This window comes from Anarrhichthys ocellatus, unplaced genomic scaffold, assembly GCF_004355925.1.
Source record: "Anarrhichthys ocellatus isolate YVR2014 unplaced genomic scaffold, GSC_Weel_1.0 scaffold74, whole genome shotgun sequence".
NCBI classification, from domain to species: domain Eukaryota; kingdom Metazoa; phylum Chordata; class Actinopteri; order Perciformes; family Anarhichadidae; genus Anarrhichthys; species Anarrhichthys ocellatus.
In genome coordinates this window covers 1,744,519-1,760,951 of record NW_022280104.1, presented here as the reverse complement: position 1 = coordinate 1,760,951, position 16,433 = coordinate 1,744,519, and the positions used below count along the sequence as shown (strand labels likewise).

Genomic DNA, 16,433 nt, shown 5'->3' with positions numbered 1-16,433 from the left:
AAGTACAACTGGGGAGGCTCGACTGTCATCACTGGCGTCCATGAATCAAGAACGACCTCTGGCTGGAACTGAACCGCACCGATGTACAACCGTGTCATTAAACTCTCTGTAGTCAAAGAAAGGATGGACTTTGTCTTTAAATAGTGAACAGCAGCTTTGGTAAGTGAACTGCTTTTGTTTTTTACATCTGCAGTAGGTTCTTGTGAGTTTGTTCTTCTGATGACGAAGCATCCCGTCATGCTGGCGTCATGAGGTTATTAGGAGGTGGTTGAACTGTAGTAGGACAGCACTGAAGGCCCAGGTATAAAATACATGGCCCGCCACTGCATTTACGATTAACAATATAACAGAGGTAAGAGTCGGACAGAGGGCAGTACAGGGACGTGGTCAACATCCTCTCTTGACTAAAAAGATTTAAATCCTGTCATTTGCCTGCTGCCTGATTTCCCCATCCTCGGTGCATGGAGACTGGACAGTTTTGAATGTAGAACATTTGAATTATGCTTTCAGGGTCAGAGGAACAGCCTTTCACTGCACCACACATGACTTAATTTGGTTCCACTTTGTTTTTTTTATTCCTTTTTACTTTTTTCCTAATCATTTATAAACGATACTGACGATTAACATCGCACCACTTTGTAATCCTGCTTGTGTTAATTTTTCTCTTAACACAAATATGTGGATGTACAGTACATCATTTTAAAAATCAAAAAAAAAATCTTTTGTACAATCTTATCTTTGTACCCCTACCCGTAAGATTGGCACAGACATTACACATCTTCTTCCTCTTAACTTAAAGTAGAATAATACAATAAATAAAATTGCTGGCATGACTTACTCTATCGGGACAGTAACACTGGACTGCTGCGGAGAGGTTATACTAAGGTGTGTGTGTGGGAGTGACCAGGTATGTAGACGCTATAAGAGCAGAGTGACAGCTCCTCACCAGCCACTGACCACACCAACAACTGACCTGGCTAATAACGACTCTGCAAACAGACACACCTTTGACTTGACGTGAACACAGGACCAGTCATGCGGAACATGCTGACGTTCTCCCTCCTGCTCTTTGCTGCTCGCTGCTTGGACACATTGAGCATGCGAAAGAGGCCTTTCTGTCCACCTGAGAAGCTGAACTGGACAGGGCAAGACGGTACTGCCAGAAGAACGACATTGACTTGGTTACTTTCAACTTGGTGGAAGAATCGGAGCTGGCTCAGGTTTTGAAGAGCATTGGGGTCGGACAAGCCTGGATCGGTCTGCTCAGAGACCCCGAGATAGAGGCAGCGTGGAAGTGGATCAATCTGAAGTGAGCACCCTGTTTGAAATGGTCTTCATGCTGATTTCATTATCTCGAAATTTAAAACGAGGTAAACTGCAGTTGCTTAAACAAGATGTCGTTCATTTGTTTGTTTTTTCAGAAGTGGAGAGGGGATCTCAGGAGACGACCTCTCGCAGAGCAGCAGCTGGGCCGATGGAGAGCAGAGCAATCACTGCGCAGTCGTGGCCGAAGATTTAAAGTGGCACAGTGAGAAGTTTTCATTGTCATATGGTTTCTACTGCTCAACATTTTACCGAATTGGACAATCTTATCACAAAGGTCCCCTTAACTGGCACGACGCTTCTCAGGAATGTAAACATTCTGATGTGCGTATTGATGACCCAGCCACAGTCACCTCAAACAACACAGATACATTCAAAGATGTTGGCTGGATTGGACTGTACCGAGAGGCTGGTGACACCTGGAAGTGGATCGGAGGTCAGGCTTCTGACGACAGAAACTGGGCACCAGGAGAGCCACTCAATGCGGACTGTGGCTCTTTTGATCCTCACACTGAAAAGTGGCACAGCAAAGTATGCTCTGAGGAGCGTCGGTTTGCCTGCTATGATGACGACATGGTGGTGGTGAATGAGAAGAAGACATGGGAAGACGCCCTGAGTCACTGCAGGCACATGAAAACCCCATGTGAGGACTCGTTGAAGGACTGCAATTACCGCTATGACCTCCTGAGCCTGGAGCCCTTGTCTGACTACAGCTACGTCAGAGGCCGGATCTCCAGGGCCACAACCGATGAGGTTTGAGTGGGTGGAGGGGTTTAAACATTAGCACAAAAAGTCGTTTTCAAAAGAGTCTTGATTTGGAAATGAATCAAGTTGCTAAAAGATTTTTTTCTTACTGCTTGTGACCCTTGTGAAGCAATGGTAAACCTGGTGTAACTGCTTGCAACATGCTGTGGCAAAGAGTGATTGTTCCTTATCTCATAGTTTACATTGATTCTTTTTATTTTAGGCCCGCGAAAGTATAATATTTCTTAATAATAACAATACAATTAGAAGAAAGTCCGAAGAAATAAACATAGTAGATTTATATCCTTTTTTCCTTTCTTGTCAATATTATTTTACAGATTTTTCATGAATCATCTAAATGCAAATTTAAATATTATTTTAAATGATATCGGCTCTTTTAAATGCATCTATTGATACATTACGCATTAAACACTGAATGGGGGCATGCTCCAATTTTCTGATTGCAGGCTACATTTTGAGTAGATTGAAATGCTTTACTCGTGAAGGTTACACGGTAACTTTAATTTTCAGCTACTCGGGTCTTTGGCTTAAATGACAGTTCAGTGAGAGATAGAAGATTATTCGATTTTTTCTGTTGCAGGAATTGCAGACAGCAACCTCATTGTTTACAAGCTCTAATCCTCATCAAACAACAGCCTCCTCGACTAAGCAACGGTGAAAGTGTGAGCAGTCAGAGACGAAACAATTTTAGAGGGAGGGACACTTAAAACTCGCCTTGTGTTTCACAGGTTTGGACGAGCCTGCGCTTCTTGGGAGGGGAGTGGTGGTGGGTGAATGGACAGAAGCTGGAAGACCGGGGGATGCTGCCAGACTGTCCGTCCCAGGGGAAACACTGTGGGACTCTGTCCAAATATGACCCAAACAACTGGATCATCAGGGACTGCTCAGAGCAGAGAAACTTCATCTGCTACAGAAAATGAGAGAATTAAACAACACTGACAACCACTGGGCAAGTTTAGGGCTTAGAGCTTTTCAATGCTCCATTATCAATGTGTGTTCTGTCAGTAGATTTTAATACTGAGCTCTCTCTATAACAGGGCTCTATATTCTGTAGAGGTAAATATTTTGTTTTGAATTGTAATATTTTCTGAAAATAGAAGATTAGATACTCAGAAATGTGTATTCCCTGGTTTATTTAGCCAAAGAGTGAGAAAGAATATTAGCACACAGAGAGTGTGAGGACATCCTTTGACCTTTATCAGAAAGAGATGTGACGGTTTATACATTATCATGCTTGTTTTATCTGTACTGTAGAAATTCTAATGGGCAAAACATATCATGAACATACATACACATATGAATACTGAAAGTTTGCCTAACTATTCATTTAAAGTCTCATTACTTGCTCCGGCTGCATTCCTCCAGTGATAAATGCTTTAAATAAAACACCATCTATTGCCTTATGTATCATGTATATAGGTTGCATTCTAGTTTGTTTATCTTTTCAAAATGTACTTAAAATCAGTAAATTAAGCCACGAGTATCATAGAGGCTATTTAGGAACCAAAATGATGTCATAAATACGTTTTCACAAAACTGTTTAATGTGTTAACAGTACAACTTCTTTATGGCTGCCAGATTTATAAAGGTTACAATTTCCCATCAACAGCCACCTGAAAATAATAAGCCATTTTCACAGCAGCCACTTTGACATGTTACACAGGTGTAATATACAACATTAAGTATGACCCTTTTCCTTTTGGTGGGTCAGGATACTGGTATTGTGCATACTGGCTCATTGGAATGCATGACACACTAAATCAAGGGGTCTCAAACTCCCGTCCCGCGGGCCAAATCCGGCCCGCCACGTCATTTTATGTGGCCCGCGAATCCGCCAGCAAAAAAAAAATAAAAAAAAAATAAAAAAAATAAAAAAAATTAAAAGTTAGACTTGATAATAAAAATATCCCCATAGTCGAAATTATGAGATAGAAAGTCGAAATTACGAGATAGAAAGTCGAAGTTATGAGATAGAAAGTCATAATTCTGAGATCGAAAGTCAAAATGATGAGATACTTAAACACACAGTCATAGAAGCAGCTCTTTGGCTGGTTACCCTACATGTGACATGGAAATGTATGTGAGTAGGCTACATTGAAGACTACTTTAAACGTGGCTTTAAAACACGTGAAATACTTCACGTGGGATTGTGCAAATGCACCCTTGAAAGGATTATAAGCATTGAACAAAGTTATTGTAATAACTTGTGTTTGATATTTGTCTTTGCTATTTTATTTAATATTTTGATCTTTGATAGGGTTTCTTAACCCTAAATTAAAAGGATTTAAGTTATAACAGAAATGTGCTTAAATATATTTTTACATTTATATAACTGCATGTACAATATTTTTACACTTGAATAAACAATAATCAAATGCAGAGACAGTTATTTACCAATATGTTAGGAGTAGTTACATTTACACAGTCTTACATTTACAACCGGCCCTTTGAGGGCGACCGTGATGCTGATGTGGCCCAGAGTGAAAATGAGTTTGAGACCCCTGCACTAAATAGAATGGGACCATAATTCATCTGATCATACTGTTATCCGCATTTGGGATGTTGGAGCTTCCTGAATGCACCACGGAAGGTAGTTCGGAAAATATTAACCAAGATGTTTAACAAAATAACTGACTCACAATTAACCTAATCCTATCCACATACACTTTGCGTGTGCGTGTTTGTGTGTGCATCTTGTGGAACGTATTGGTAAATTACTACTGGTGTAGTCGGACGCATTTGGAGGTTGAGCCGACTTTACTTCCGTTTGTCATTCGACAACCCGAAGCACGACAACCTGCTTCTCTCCAGCTCTTCACACCTAGTAAGTGCTGACACTGAAAGGCTGTGTTCTACAGTAGCTGCTATACTGTTTAAATGGTAGCTTAATGAAGACCAACACGGCAGATATTAAGTATCCTCGAGACCTCTACATACAGAAACGTGTCTCACGTTTAACCAGCGACAGCATTGTAACGTTAGTTTAGCTAACGTCAGCTCGTGCCCAGATTATTAATTTCCTCAATGACTTTAACGTTGTATAGCTGAATAGCTCTGTAAATTAAGTAAAACAGAAACCTGCCAAACATTTGTACTTGGCGATGACAGACTTGCTATTGTTTTATAAACACTGTAATTCAGCCTGTTAGCCTGTTTGTGTCAATGTAGCTGCAGCACGACACGGTACAGGCGTCAGTGTAGCATCCTCTGAAACTGATAATGACTTCATAATAAAGTAGGCTACAGTTGTTGTTAAGTAGACATAAACATGTAAAATCAAGAAGTAAACAAATAATGAATGTGGCTACAAATAGTTGTCATATAAGTGATCGATTAGCCGATCAACCAGCAGCAATTTAGAAATTGATTTACAGTTTGCTGCTAACCTCACATTATCTGTTTTAAGCTTCTCACGTGCAATAATATGCTGCTTTGTCTGTCGTAGATGACAGTGAGTGTAAATTTAATATTTTTAAGTTTGGGGCTGTTAGTCGGTCAAATCAAGACATTGTTTTGTCTCCTTTGACCTCTAAGAAGTTGTGATTTTCACTATTTTTTGACATTTAATAAAATATGTCGGTATTAAAAAATATGATTTAAAAAAAAAAAAAAACCATGTCCTGTTGTATCAACAGTCTGTGAAGTCCTCTCTTCTTCCTCTCTCTTTCTCTCCAGGGAGCTGAGTTTTGTGACCAGACACCATGACACTGTTTCACTTCGGGAACTGCTTTGCCCTGGCCTATTTCCCTTACTTCATAACATACAAGTGCAGTGGCCTGTAAGTGTCTGTCTGAATCAGGGATCTGCAACATGTGTGGTGACTGATGCATGCTGTATATACTGTGTATGGTATCCATCAGTCCAGTCATGGCCAGTGAAGCATAGTTACAGTACAAGATGGAGAGTAAAACACTGTGTAGCACCACGTTGAAAAATCATTATTTCATCATTTCTTTGTATTCCTCTGTTGTAGCAGCACATGCTCAGAGACTTAAGAAGTCTGTTAATAATCTGTTTAGTAATTTCAAAGGTTTGGGTGGAGTCCCACATAATCTTCTTAACACTGTGTAGTGTGCTCTTGAATTTGGCAGTACTTTGCCTTGTTTCTATCACCGTTATTACACTGAAGTCTCAAAGCGTTGCAATATCCCAGATTGCCAATTTCTGCCTGGACCGCCTGGTCTCCGCACCTCCTTATTTTACATTTCACTTTGTGTTTGTGTGTTCAAACTTTAGTTCAGAGTACAATGCCTTCTGGAGATGTGTCCAGGCTGGAGCGACCTACCTGTTTGTCCAGCTCTGTAAGGTGAGTGAGCTTTCTGGTGATTAAATGATGCTTCACCGTAACATTGAGCAGGGGAGATAGCATCGCATCACAAACTATGCTGTCATTTTGGTTTTTGGAGTGTCTCAACTCTTTTTTTTTTTGTGTTTCAGATGCTGTTCCTCGCTACATTTTTCCCCACATGGGAAGGAGGAGCTGGAGTTTATGACTTCGTCGGGGTGAGCGTCGTTACTTCGAAAATTTCTCACACTCTGTCAGATTTTGTGAAGTATTATAATTAAATATACAAAGTACGCCAGTAGAATACCAGTTTGTGTAGGAGGTTGTAAGGTGTTGGGTTTGCTTTCTAGGAATTCATGAAGGCCACAGTGGACCTGGCAGACCTGTTGGGTCTCCATCTTGTGATGTCTCGTAATGCTGGTAAAGGGGAGTACAAGATCATGGTGGCCGCCATGGGCTGGGCCACAGCAGAACTTGTGATGTCCAGGTGAGCAGCACAGAAACATTAGCTCCACTTTGTCAAACTATTGTGCGTCTATTAAAAAAACAACCAATGAATCTCACTGTTGTTGTCCTGTTGTGGCCCTCCAGGTGTCTCCCTCTGTGGGTCGGAGCCAGGGGGATTGAGTTTGACTGGAAGTACATCCAGATGAGCTTTGACTCCAACATTAGTTTGGTGAGTAGAAACTATTACAATAGAATAAGTTGTTTGTGTTCAGGAACATGGATTGCTTTCTCTCTGTCTATTGATATATTATAATGCCGTTGTATCTGTGATGTAAATGTTTATATGATGGGACCTGCGTTTGTAAAAATAAATGAATTTGTTTTTCTGTGTTTATAGGTCCACTACATCGCCATGGCAGCAGTGGTGTGGATGTTCACGCGATACGACCTCCCGAAGAGCTTCAGGCTTCCTGTGACTGTGCTGCTGGCTCTCTGTGTCTACAAGGCCTTCTTAATGGAGTGAGTGTGACTCGCTTTCACACACACTTGTGTGCTCAAAAGAAACACCATCTGACAGAATGCATACAGTACACACATAAGAGAGAAGAGTGGTGTGAGAGAGTAGGAAAGTGGATCAGCATGTTTCCAAAAAGGTATTTGTTTAAAGGAAAATTCAGTTTTGGTTTGATTTGACTGCCCATGTGGTGGCTGCACTTTGATTTGTGAACCACAGGATGGCACTAGTTACCAGCAATAACATGAGCAGTAATGATGATTGCACAACATATGAGAGTAGATAAATACAGGTGCAAATAAACTACAAATTACTCGCATCACTTGATGTACCGAAAATGGAATAAATGTATTATTAGCACACATTGCTAATTAAATCATGAAAACTCTAAAATGTTGTTGATGTTTTGCCAAAGAATAAGGGATCAACAGGAGGAGCAGCAGAGCATTTTATGAATCCGTTTTGTAAAAGGGTTAATTGTGTTGTCAGGGTTGGTGGCTGGAAGATACCATATATATATATATATATAACAAAATGCCACCACCAAATACATACATGCCTGTTTACTTGTGTGCTTTATTTACCTGAAATAATTTTAAAACTGTAGGCTTACAAAGGCACCAACAAGTGGAAGAGATTGGAGTTTTTAAAGTCTCTGATGGAGGTTTTCAGTAATGCACCATTTTGTTTTGTTCTTAACATTGTGTTTTATCTCTCTCGTGCCTTCAGGTTGTTCGTCCATGTCTTCCTGTTGGGCAGTTGGACCGTGTTGTTGGTGAAAGCCGTGCTGACTGGTGCCATCTCTCTCTGCTCACTGTTTCTCTTCGTCACTCTGGTCCACAGCAACTAAGTACATCTCAGCCCCCTGGGTTAAGCCTGCAACAGCCTCTGTGGTCCAGACTGGACCTGGGTTGTTCCGATACCTTTTCAGTCTTGAGTATCACCGTACAACACCAAAGACTACTTGTTAATATTGGGTATCTGGACTGGTCTCTCGTTAAAACAAGGCTAAGCTACCAACTGGTGAGCTAACCAGTTCTTCCAGTTAGGTTTATCCGTCTGTACAGACCATTGATGGAAGACATGCACTGAAGCTTTGTTTGCTTTCAGTCCACCAGTTAAAGCTGCGGGTTGAGTGGTGACACCAGGAGTCTTCTGTAATATGATTGGCTTACTACGCTGTGTTGTTTTTTGTTAAAAGATGAATTTTGTACCAGAACAACCACAAATGAAATGAGACTTTATATATAACTTATTTTCTTTGTGTTGTCCAATGAGCCAGAGTAAATGCTTAGATTAGATAGTAAAGTGAATTTATTACAAGTGAATGACAGTGATAGTTCTGTGTGTCCACCAATTTATCAATTTATTTATCTACAAGTTATTATTAGTTAAAACATAACTAGCAAGATTTTTCAATTTTTTTTTAATCATTTGTGTTAAAGATTTAAATAAAAAACAGGCCTGCTGTATGAATTAACTGAAGTCCTGTCAGCATTATGAACACATCATGTTGAATTGTGATTTTGACATTAAAATAAATATGTCTTTTTGTTTTATCTTGCTCTCATATTTAAGAAAATCATTTAAAACTTTTTTTAAACCTGGAAAACTGTGACCTGTGCATTGTGGTTAATCTTGGCTACAATATAGTTAAAATAAAGCTAGAGATTAAATATTTGAGAGCATTTCAGTTGATCTCCTGTTGTGATACTGTTATCTCCCAATTTATGGAAGGTAGTTTATTGAACACTTAAGTCGTGCATTTGGTTTGTCTGCAGCTCAGGTGTATTTCTGCCATTTACAGATCAAAAGTTCTCACTCTGTTGACACACCTCTATTACACCTGAGGGAGTGACTGAAAACATAAAAGGAATGTTGAAGAACAGGGGGGACAAAGAGGTTGATCGGCATGAGAGAATTTGGTTTCAAAACAACTTTTGTGTCTATCAAAAGCGGCAATAAAGGGAATGCTGCAAATCTATAGTTCTAAAAAGAATCAAATTCAAACCTAAGCTGTGTTTAGTGAATACAACTAGTTGAATTCACAAGGGTTTAGCTCCAAATATATAATATTCTACCTTCACACAACACACCTCTTGTTAACTCTCCTCGTGTTTTTCCTCCGTCTCCCCCTTTTCCAGCTAGTTTAGCTCGCTCTGCTTCTCTCTTCCTCCTCTCTCAGCTGGGGTCTCCGGAGTCTAAGAAAGCTGTCGTTATTGACATTCTACAATAGGCTCTGCTGTTACCCAATACACATGAACACTACCTTCTCTGTTTACTGCTGCTGCCAAACTCCCGCTTGCCTGTCGAGAGAGAGATGGCTGCTGTGACTCATTGACAATAGCCTGACCTTGTGAATTTCAGTGAGAATTAGAGCATGACTCTACCAACCATGGCCCATACAGGTTCATCCACACATTACAAGATTAATTGTATGAGCTTGTAGGACAACAAGAGGGCCATCCTACCCAGTCTAGGAATGAATTAACAAGGAAACTAGTTGTAGATAAGGTTCTTAGGACTTCCTCAGTCACATCCTGGATACCTGCATTACCCAGAGTTACACAGAGTCCCGAAGGACCCCTAAAATTCCAATCAATGTACTTGTGAGAGAGAAGTTCAAAGAGCATTAAGACACGCTCCTGCCGCCTGCGGCATTGCAGTGATCATGTCTCTCCAATTCAGTTTTATCAAGCAGGCTTGTGTAGGCTTGTGGAAGCAAGCGCACCGATCCGTTAAACCTGCCCTTCAGCACATACAAAGGTTCAACCCCTGCATTCCAAAACAGCTGATGATTTGCAGCACTACATGCCATTCAAAAGAATTATGGAGGAGAAAAAAAAGAGGTCCAGCCCTGTTAATAAAGAGCAGGTCAGAAAAAACGGGCCATGTGAGTAATAGGAGAACTTCCTCCGAGAGAGAGGAAGGAGCAACATAGGCTACCAGACGAACAGGCCACCGATCCTTCTTGAAACACTTAAGCCAGGCACAACCGTCATGTTCTCAGTTGAGTACATTCAGTACCACGGCATTCTCTTACCTCCTCTGGCTCACAGCATGGAGAGCTTGGAGTATGCCGAAAAGTTCTGTGTGGAAGACTCCGATGTGTTTGCTGTGACTTACCCCAAGTCAGGTACAGTATATTCATTCTCGTCACTGTTTCTTTTCAGCTTTTCCACTATTCCCTGACAGATGCAGCACGGTCAAACAACTTTTGTAGACGCAAACCTGTTTACACATATAAGGAGCAAGCATGTTGAAAATTCACCGTAATGCAATATCAAAGTCTGTATAGGCTTTATATAACGGATAGATAATAGCATTGGGCATGTTCTGCTGCCTTAAAGCACCATGTGTATGGACTATAGGCTACATCAGGTGCTTGGAGCATCTTAAACATCCAGATACAAGATCAGCATCCATGCTGCCTGAGGAAGAGAACTGATCTCCGTGTGTTCAACACTTTCTACACTTTGGTACTGTGAAGCTGTTTTGTGGTTTCAATCTGGAAGCTTGTTTCACCACTGCATTTTACATGGGTTGACTCCAGTTCATGGAGTATGGAGGGACTAACCATGTAAACCAGTCAAAGGGAATACACACACATTTTGTCTAAATTAATTTTATTATTCTTTTAAATTAGTCTATATGGCTTTGTTTTTATTTAAGTCTTTTTTCCCCCACTGGTTCACAAAGCCTTACAGTGAAATATGCAAGTTAGCGGCTTTAGATTATCCTCTCCATATATAATTAGATAAGCTGTTCTGATTGTTAAAACACAATAAACAGAAATCAGATGAACTATGGGCTTTCTTTAGTATCTGATCAGGAAGAAGTAATGTGCTGCCTTCAGGCCGCGTTCGGAAAATTGAGTGTATAATAATATCGTTTGAATGAAATGGTTATTATGCATGTAGTTGTTTTTTCTCAGGTATAATTACGAAACGGACGCTTTACTGATTGTCTAGATATCTGAGAGATGCGGCAGAACTTTAAAGCATTTGTGCTCTGGTAAATAATTTATACTTGAAGTAAGAATAACACAAAACAAAGTTTGGAGGCCGAAGATCGTGGGGTCATGGAGTTTTTGTATTTTGTATGATCTTTCCATGTGCGATTATGTGTCAATTACGATTTTCCCCGTCCGTACCTGAACGCAGCAGCTGCAGAGCCGCCTCTCTCCGTGATTGATCTGCGCTTTGCAGCTTTCAGTAACTTTGTGTTATTGCTCGCAACACGATGTCTTCTGAAGAAATGTATCTGCTGCATCGCGGACTTATGCTTCCCAAAGTGACTCACTCCGTAGAGAGCTTGAAGTTCGCGCAGGAGTTCACGTTTAAAGACGAGGACGTGACGGCTGTCGTGTACCCGAAATCAGGTCAGTGTTTCTGTGAAACGTTCAGGCTCACCGCCAGCTTCACAGGGCAACTTGACGTTTAGAGTAACAGGTGTGCATACTTCTGTCATTTGTGGGGAAATTTCTCTGACAGGGTGTCATTGATCGCTCTGCTGATGACACTGTGAGTTAGACTTAACAGAGTTGCAGAATAGTTGTAAAGGGTTAGTTCACAGTGTGGAATGCTTGTACATGTTCTCTTCAATGAGCTATGACTCTAAAGTTCCTAAAGAGAAGTCTTCATGTATTCCCATCATCTGATGATGTGAGGACCCAGTAGTGTAACTTTATTTTTGACTGAAATGTCCTCACAACGACTGGAAAGCTCTTTTTGATGAGGGTCAACGCACTTTAAAACTGAAGCTCAAGAATGGATCGATACCGAATGTCTGTCACCCAACTTCAGACCAGCAAGCTGTAAGTTTTGCCATTATTACGTTGTTTTACTGTTTATGTTGCAGGTCAGCCTGTTGAATTTACAAACGTTATGATTCACGGATACATAATTTAACATTTAACACAAGTTACACTCAAAGTCAAATGTTCTGTAGAGTTAGTGGCACCATCCAAATTAGCGAGACCATCAGAGCAGCATCTTGGCTGATCTTTACATCTTTTTAGTGACCTAATAGCTCACAATGTCAAAGCGAGACTGTTCTGACCCTCTCTTGTTATTCTTCATGTAAGCATTGATGTAGGGGCTTATAGGATATATATGTTTTGTCTCCAGATGTTGCTGCAGTATCTGATTGACGACAGCTCATCAAGTGCCGCAACAGCCCCCCAATGTGTACCGATGGAATGGTGAAAAAACATTGAGGAGAGATACCCAAAGCTGTCCAGAGCATTCCCCGTCCACCCGTGTGCCGTTCTCTAAAGCAGGTTTTATTGCGCTCAAAACAAGGAGCGCAAAAGAATCAAGCACACACAGGTCTGTTTCTGTTTGATCAGGTAGCCAGAGGTGATTTTAAATCCTTTTATGTGGTTTTAATTAGTTTTTTGAAGATTGTGAAATCGTTCAGCCTACAGGTGGATACCCACTGCTGTGCTTCGAGCCTGTTAGGTCTCCGCAGTGTAAGAACTATTTGTTATGCACCCTGCGATCTATTCGGACTTTTGTTTTGTTCTTTTCCTTATTAAATAATTAATTCATTAATTAATCTATTAGGCAGGCTTTAATTTGATTTGCCAACATTGTGAAATTGTTTAGCCAAAAGATTATCTTATTATTTGTTATTTATATTTGATAGATTATTTATTCATTGATACATTATATTTTACTTTTGCATGGATGTTGTTTTGCACTTTGTCATTAAAATACTCATTTTATAATGGTAAAGGATCTTTGAATGTTTATTCTATATTGTCTTGTATGAAACACGTCTATTATAAAATAAATTATTTTTGCCAAGTCAAGACAACAAAATGTTTAATTGGCGTTTGTTTGGTGTAACCGGAAGCCAATGTCTCAAATGAGAATATGGATCATTGAGAAAAAACTTTCGGCAAGACTTGACCAATCAGATTCATCTATGTACATTTTTAGTCTGGGACACCCCCACAGTATGTCTCTGTTGTATTCTCCCTCTTTAGTTAGTGGGGTTTTAATCTTCCAGTCAACGTTTCCTAAATATACTGCAGCAAGTTTAAACCTTACAAATTGCATAACTCTTAGTAAATCTTTAAACCTGGTCTTCAAGTCCTCTGAAGGACCAGCACATGATTTAGGATACGACTTTCAATTCAGAGTTGCCTTTAAAGATGCACAAGGAGAAAAGGGCCTTGACAGCGAGACATTTGGGAGCAACGTTACCAGAGTCTCTTGCTGAATCTGCTTGAAGTCCTTGATCTGAGCAGTTTTATGTCCATCTGTACATCCGTTACTGTTGCATTGTCATGGTCTCTGGGGGCACTCCATGGAGAGCTTAAAGTATGCCCAAAATCTCTCTGTGGAAGACACCAGTGTGTTTGTTGTGAGCTTTTTCTTGAAGAATTTTAACCGTGGTTGATTGTGTGCTTGTTATTAGGGTAAGACAAGCACATAGTTTAGTGTGCTTAAAAAGGAATGTGCTCTTTTGCTCATTCATTGATTTGCTTTACATACCTCCTTATTCCCATTCAGGCCCACAGGGACCAAGGCTTTACAAGGAGGTCATTGTCTTCAATGTCCATCACGAATAAATATCCATAAATCTGTTTCGAAATCATAGTAAGAGTAAGGACACTCCTTGCAACCACACAACTTTCTCCAGTATCAATGTAATCCATTGATAGTTGTCTGTACATCCATGTATACAATGCAAACAGGAACTGCTAATTGCTAATTCGGCATGCTTTAAATGATGCCAATTTGCCAAAATGTCAACTACTATTGGCTAAAAAACAGGGCTCAAGTGGGAGGTGTCCTGATTTTAGACCATGTATTGTTGCTTTCATCAGCATGTTGGTGTATTTCACTTCTAGTAGAAGTAAGTATAACAAACTCTTGCTACCCCTGTGGGTCCTGGGAGCACATGTTCGCCAGCACACGGTCAAATAGTGTTCTCAAACGTTCTTTATTCAGTTACAATGTCAGGCTGGACTGGGCCTTGCGCTCTGCTGCCTTCCTCCGAGCGCACGCCGTGTGGGTTTGCTGAGGTCTGCCGACTTCTCTGTCATACTGTCAGTCTGTGTCTCTTACCCCGCTCTCTTGCGTCTCCGTCACTACTAGTGTTTTTATATCAGAGAGAGAGAGACACAATTCAAGATGGGTTTCAGCTGCTCCAAATTAAGCTTCTTCCACCGTTCCCTGAACCACTCCCCCACTCTGTCCCCTCTGCAGCTGAGCCCGAACACGCCCCGCCACCACAAAGTACTTGCAGCATTCTTGTTATGTTTAATCTGCTGTTTAATTATTTTTTGCAGGTACAATCTGGATGCAGGAGATCCTCCCGCTGGTTCTGAATGGGGGGGACCTGACGCCGATCCAAACCATTCCGAACTGGGACAGGGTGCCCTGGCTGGAGGAGAAAAGATTAGCATTGGTTGTGGATAAGTTGGAGTCTCCGCGGGGGCTGGTTACACATTTTCCTTACCACCTCATGCCCCCCTCCTTCCACTCCTCCAAAGCCAAGGTAAGAGGATGGAGGCTTTGTGTGACATTCCTGTGTGATCTCTTCTATGCAATCTGTGCATTGTTGCACGTGAGAAACAGGGTTAATACAAATAACACCTGTTATGTTATTGAATTAGTCTCTCGTGTCTTTGCTGTAGGCGATCTATGTCATGAGGAACCCTAAGGACATCTTGGTGTCTTCATACCACTTCCATAAGATGGCCGAATTCCTCGAGTCTCCAGGAACATTTGATGAATTCATGGAGAAATTCCTTAAGGGCAAAGGTCAGAGGTCTCATAACACATAGGAGAGTTTAATTTGATAAATGTTTGAATTCCAGCAGAGTGGTTAAGCATTCTGATGGTATTACCAGATTTTAGCTGTTGAAAGTCCTCTTTGTCTGTCGTGTCCACTAAAGTAGAACAGTGGTTGTTTGTGTTTACATACTGTGCTCTGTTGTCCGTGCTGTCTGCAGTGCTGTTTGGAAAATGGACGGACCACGTGAAGAGCTGGAGGGCCGCAGATCTGGGAGACAGAATAATGTACATCACATATGAAGAAATGGTTCAGGTAAACTGAATATAATCAATATATAATAAAAAAAAAAAACTGTTGCATATATTGATATTTAAGTTATATTGCAATTGCATTACAATTGTTACTAGTATTTTGACTGATGGAAGGCGACCTCTTTTACACAGTAACACAACACTGTTACACTGTTCACTGTTATAAGACACATCGCATTGTTTCAGTGGCTTCATAGAAAGAAGTTTAACAAAATGTCTAGACAGTGAGCAGTGAAAGGAGCACATCTGTAACACAGCTGCATCAGTCTGTCTACACAGGAGGCGTTCAGGCACAGCATTTAGTGTAGGTCTCCTGCATTTTTTCTGTAGTAAAGCACGGACAACAGAGGAAAATAAACTTCCGCAGCCGGTGTAGATATCAATATTGATTAAAATCGAAATTATTGTTCAGTCAGAAGTGTGACGGACGACTGGAAAAAAAACCTGCTTAAAAGCCTCCCGTGTAGACGAACCATAATTAAAGCCACAGCAATGAGATGCTTCTTAAAAATGACCAGTCAAACTTCATCATCATCGGGGGCTTCACAACGAGCCCTCATTGTAGAGATCATGCAGAAGATTCTTCATTAGACAATGTGCATTATAAGATGAAAGCAAACACCCGTTGCTTTTACATAAATGTGCCGCTCTTTTAGGACCTCCCTGCAGCTCTCAGGCGTATTTCAGACTTCCTGGGCCGTAATCTGAGTGAAGAAGCCATTCAGAAGATAGCAGAACATTGCTCCTTCAAGACCATGAAGAACAACAACATGTCCAACTTCAGCCTGGTCCCTAAGAAATACATGAACTCCGACACATCTCCATTCCTGAGAAAAGGTGAGGCTCCAATTGGATTATTAGGAGTAAGGAGTGAGATTAAATCAGATATGTTAGTGGATTTTCAGTATCAGAAAAAACTGTCTGACTGCATTTTTAGTTGATTTTCTTTCCCATCAGGGATTCGCTGCGTTCATGTGACTGTCTTGGTCTGTGTGTGTGTGTGTGTGTGTGTGTGTGTGTGTGTGTGTGTGTGTGT

General features: G+C 40.8%; 2 protein-coding genes across 4 annotated transcripts in view; both read left to right on the top strand.

The window, feature by feature from the left end:
• The first annotated feature begins 4,838 nt into the window (after positions 1-4,838).
• On the top strand, positions 4,839-8,814 carry tmem147 (transmembrane protein 147). Its single transcript, XM_031873756.1, has 8 exons — positions 4,839-4,912; positions 5,764-5,866; positions 6,325-6,394; positions 6,526-6,591; positions 6,724-6,860; positions 6,965-7,049; positions 7,218-7,339; positions 8,064-8,814. The coding sequence occupies exons 2-8, from the start codon at positions 5,790-5,792 to the stop codon at positions 8,182-8,184; spliced, it is 678 nt and encodes a 225-aa protein (XP_031729616.1). The 5' UTR covers positions 4,839-4,912; positions 5,764-5,789; the 3' UTR covers positions 8,185-8,814.
• Positions 8,815-10,206: 1,392 nt separating this feature from the next.
• sult2st3 (sulfotransferase family 2, cytosolic sulfotransferase 3) overlaps positions 10,207-16,433 on the top strand; it is a 7,297-nt gene continuing 1,070 nt past the window's right edge. The window contains exons 1-6 of one of the 3 annotated variants that reach the window (XM_031873696.1): positions 11,735-12,150; positions 12,464-12,664; positions 14,638-14,846; positions 14,986-15,112; positions 15,304-15,398; positions 16,054-16,234. In XM_031873696.1, the coding sequence (XP_031729556.1) occupies positions 14,649-14,846; positions 14,986-15,112; positions 15,304-15,398; positions 16,054-16,234 (601 nt within the window). In that variant the 5' untranslated portion in view covers positions 11,735-12,150; positions 12,464-12,664; positions 14,638-14,648. The other 2 variants (XM_031873695.1, XM_031873694.1) reach the window with 2 other exon arrangements.

What these genes read in the sequence shown, in the direction of transcription:
- tmem147 (XM_031873756.1), top strand. Translation starts at nt 5,790, where the DNA reads ATGACACTGTTTCACTTCGGGAACTGCTTTGCCCTGGCCTATTTCCCT. An exon ending in GCAGAACTTGTGATGTCCAG is followed by an intron (nt 6,861 to 6,964) that starts GTGAGCAGCACA and finishes GTGGCCCTCCAG; the next exon opens with GTGTCTCCCTCTGTGGGTCG. An exon ending in TACAAGGCCTTCTTAATGGA is followed by an intron (nt 7,340 to 8,063) that starts GTGAGTGTGACT and finishes TCGTGCCTTCAG; the next exon opens with GTTGTTCGTCCATGTCTTCC.